The 1,668-nt window shown below is 31.1% G+C and overlaps 1 protein-coding gene across 1 annotated transcript; it reads left to right on the plus strand.

Annotated features, from left to right (window-relative positions):
• The first annotated feature begins 810 nt into the window (after window positions 1-810).
• Window positions 811-1,461, plus strand: LOC108562265 (protein starmaker-like). The gene has a single exon (XM_017920541.1). The coding sequence runs from the start codon at window positions 811-813 to the stop codon at window positions 1,459-1,461; it is 651 nt and encodes a 216-aa protein (XP_017776030.1).
• The last annotated feature ends 207 nt before the right edge of the window (window positions 1,462-1,668 follow it).

Genomic DNA, 1,668 nt, shown 5'->3' on the forward strand with positions numbered 1-1,668 from the left:
ATATGCATGTATGTAATCCGACGCGATGATGAGTTTCAATTTGCCCGGGCTGTGCAAGACGTCTTGGGATATTATATGAAAGGAATATATTGTGTACTGCATACATGTATATACCCAAGATCTGCACGTATATAACTATATACATACGCGCACACACACAGTCACAGACACGTGTATGTATATGCATAGGGTATGGATGTATGGGTTTCTCTCCTGCAAAGAAGAAAATGACGGTGCGTTCATTGCCCCAGCCAGTCGGGTATATGTGCATACGTTCGGTCAGTTATTATAATAGAAGTTCATCGACTATTTAAAATTCACACATCTACATATATATGTACATGCATTTGCAAAAATTCTTTTAAAGCACTCCCCTCGAGACTACAGGAATAGATTTTCACACGTAAATCTGCTTTACGACAAACACACTACTAACTGCATTACATTCAAACCGAGCAACGCTTATCTAGGTTACAAGAAATATTTATTAATTCTTGTAAATCTCACGATCCAACAAAACGAATTTATCTCCTTGACTATACTAGCAAATAAAGAATCTGTATTATTATTATTATTATCCATTTCTGATAATCTTTCCTAAAATATGCATACAATGTTTTTTTTTTCAATATTTTTATAATTTACTATTTCGAAGTATTTATGTTTTTTTAATTTATTGTAAAATACAATGCATGACAAACGATAAATATATTATATCAGCTGACTGATATGATTGGGGGATTCAGTACAATCTTATAACTCCTGACGAGAATATCACATTATAAAAGTTCGAAAGTGTTTATTCCAAAAATGTCAAGTTTAGAAGAAAAAAAGAACATAGACGAAGAGCAGCAACTTTCGAAAAAAAAAGATGATATACATGAATCCTTAGACAAAGACAACAAGAAGAATATATTGAACAAACGTAGAGGGCAAAAGAAAAGAAGATTTTCGACTACTGATGTAGAAGACCAGCGCATCAAAACTGATACTGATGGGACATATTCAGCTGAAATAAAAGATGAGCCGAAGCTTTCTGAAGTAGATGATGATATATGTAATACAATCATCAACAATGAGTCATCAGACACGGATGAGGAGGACTATATAATGACTAAATGTAAAGTTCAAAAAAGAGATGTTGAAATAAAAGTTGAAGAAGAACATTCTGAAACAGATGATGATTCATGTCACTCTGATACAAATGATGATGATGATTCAACCTCTAATACGGATAATAAACGTAGTGGAAAATTGTGTAGATCCGATAGCGATAATGATGATGATGATAGTTTTGCTGCTTCTGATGATAATATTTTCGCTGCTTCTGGTGATAGTTTAGCTTCTTCTTATGAGATACAAGGAGAACAGCCACTTTCTGATTCAGATACTAGTTGTATAACTTACAGTGGTTATATTTCGCCTAATGAATCTTACAGAGAATTTAATTTTTCAGATTAAAATTACAATTATTTATATGGAATGTAATATTTTAAGAAAGATAAAAATAAATAATTTTTGTTTGGTTTTATTTTTACTATAATTTACGAAAGATAATCCTTAGATTTGGAGGAAAATTAATGTTATTTTTTATATTTTTAGTAAAACATCACGTATATTACTTATGAGTTTCTGTTAAAGATAAATTATTGTAAATCGAATATATTC

This window comes from Nicrophorus vespilloides, unplaced genomic scaffold (genome assembly GCF_001412225.1).
Source record: "Nicrophorus vespilloides isolate i.1.1-1 unplaced genomic scaffold, Nicve_v1.0, whole genome shotgun sequence".
In the NCBI taxonomy this organism is placed as follows: domain Eukaryota; kingdom Metazoa; phylum Arthropoda; class Insecta; order Coleoptera; family Silphidae; genus Nicrophorus; species Nicrophorus vespilloides.

Coding starts and splice junctions, on each gene's coding strand:
- LOC108562265 (XM_017920541.1), top strand. CDS start 811: ATGTCAAGTTTAGAAGAAAAAAAGAACATAGACGAAGAGCAGCAACTT.